The sequence below is a fragment of the Saprolegnia diclina genome (genome assembly GCF_000281045.1).
Source record: "Saprolegnia diclina VS20 unplaced genomic scaffold supercont1.201, whole genome shotgun sequence".
Taxonomy (NCBI): domain Eukaryota; phylum Oomycota; class Saprolegniomycetes; order Saprolegniales; family Saprolegniaceae; genus Saprolegnia; species Saprolegnia diclina.
In genome coordinates, this window is record NW_008246268.1 from 4835 (window position 1) to 5786 (window position 952).

At 52.1% G+C, this 952-nt stretch overlaps 1 protein-coding gene across 1 annotated transcript in view; it reads left to right on the forward strand.

The window, feature by feature from the left end:
- Positions 1-95, forward strand: part of SDRG_17126 (TKL/LISK protein kinase) — a gene marked incomplete at both ends in the record, with an annotated part of 4528 nt that extends 4433 nt beyond the window's left edge. The window contains one exon of the mRNA XM_008623361.1: positions 39-95. Within this exon, the coding sequence (XP_008621583.1) occupies positions 39-95 (57 nt within the window). The remainder of the gene's footprint in view (positions 1-38) is intronic.
- Positions 96-952: the final 857 nt, after the last annotated feature.

Consider the following 952-nt stretch of genomic DNA (forward strand, 5'->3'; position numbering starts at 1 on the left):
GAGCACATCGTTTAGCACACCGCTAAAATATGAGAAAGGTCGGTTATAACGCGTTTAGCTATAGCTATAGCGGCGGCGCGTTGGAGATGCTCTAAAGGAACATGTCTCCAATCGATTTATCATAACTGCTAACGTTATCATAACTATAGCGGTGCGTTGGACCACATTTTCGCCGCCAGAACTTCATGCGACATGCAATAACAAGCGTGACAGTCATAGATTAGCTATACAGTAGCGGCGGCGCGTTGGCGATGCTCTAAGCCTTGGCTGGTAGAAGCGCATCGCAGCCAGGACGAAGACTTCGTGGGATTTATATCACGCTCATTCGGCGGACTCCGAGAGACCTCCAGCTCGTCCAGCTCGTCCAGCTCGTCGATTTACCGGTAACGTTAGTCGAATTCCACAAGACGCACATTAGTGGCAGGAGGTCGGTCCAGATCAATTCGGCCTGATGTACTGATAAGAACTACGGTATCGACATGGGTCAAACTCTCGGTATAAGCTCTCGGTGTGGCTCCAATCGAGTGGTACAGCGTAAGTTCACATTCCGCTCCATTTTTTGCACAAACCAGCAGGCGGAGCCATTGAAGAACTACTGTACAAGCCCTCTTTATTCATCCACGAGTCCTCGAAGCTGACGCGATACGCTTCGACGCCATGTTCAATAATATTGAACCTTGTTGGGCGTTACTGCCACATGCTGGCCAATCGCAGTGCGAGGAATCGTCCCGCTTTACTTTGACACAACTCGAGTTGCGCCAGCAGACGACAGTCGAGGCACCAATGCTGCCAACGGAGACGCTGTCAGAGCTCTGGGCGAAGTATAATGTCCCGAATTTGCTGTCGTGCACGTCTGAAGTCGAGGGCACGGACGGCAACGTCTTGCTTCGGCGGGGCAAGTACAACGGGAAGGACGTCGTTATCCACCGCATGGGCTACACGGCCGACGAGG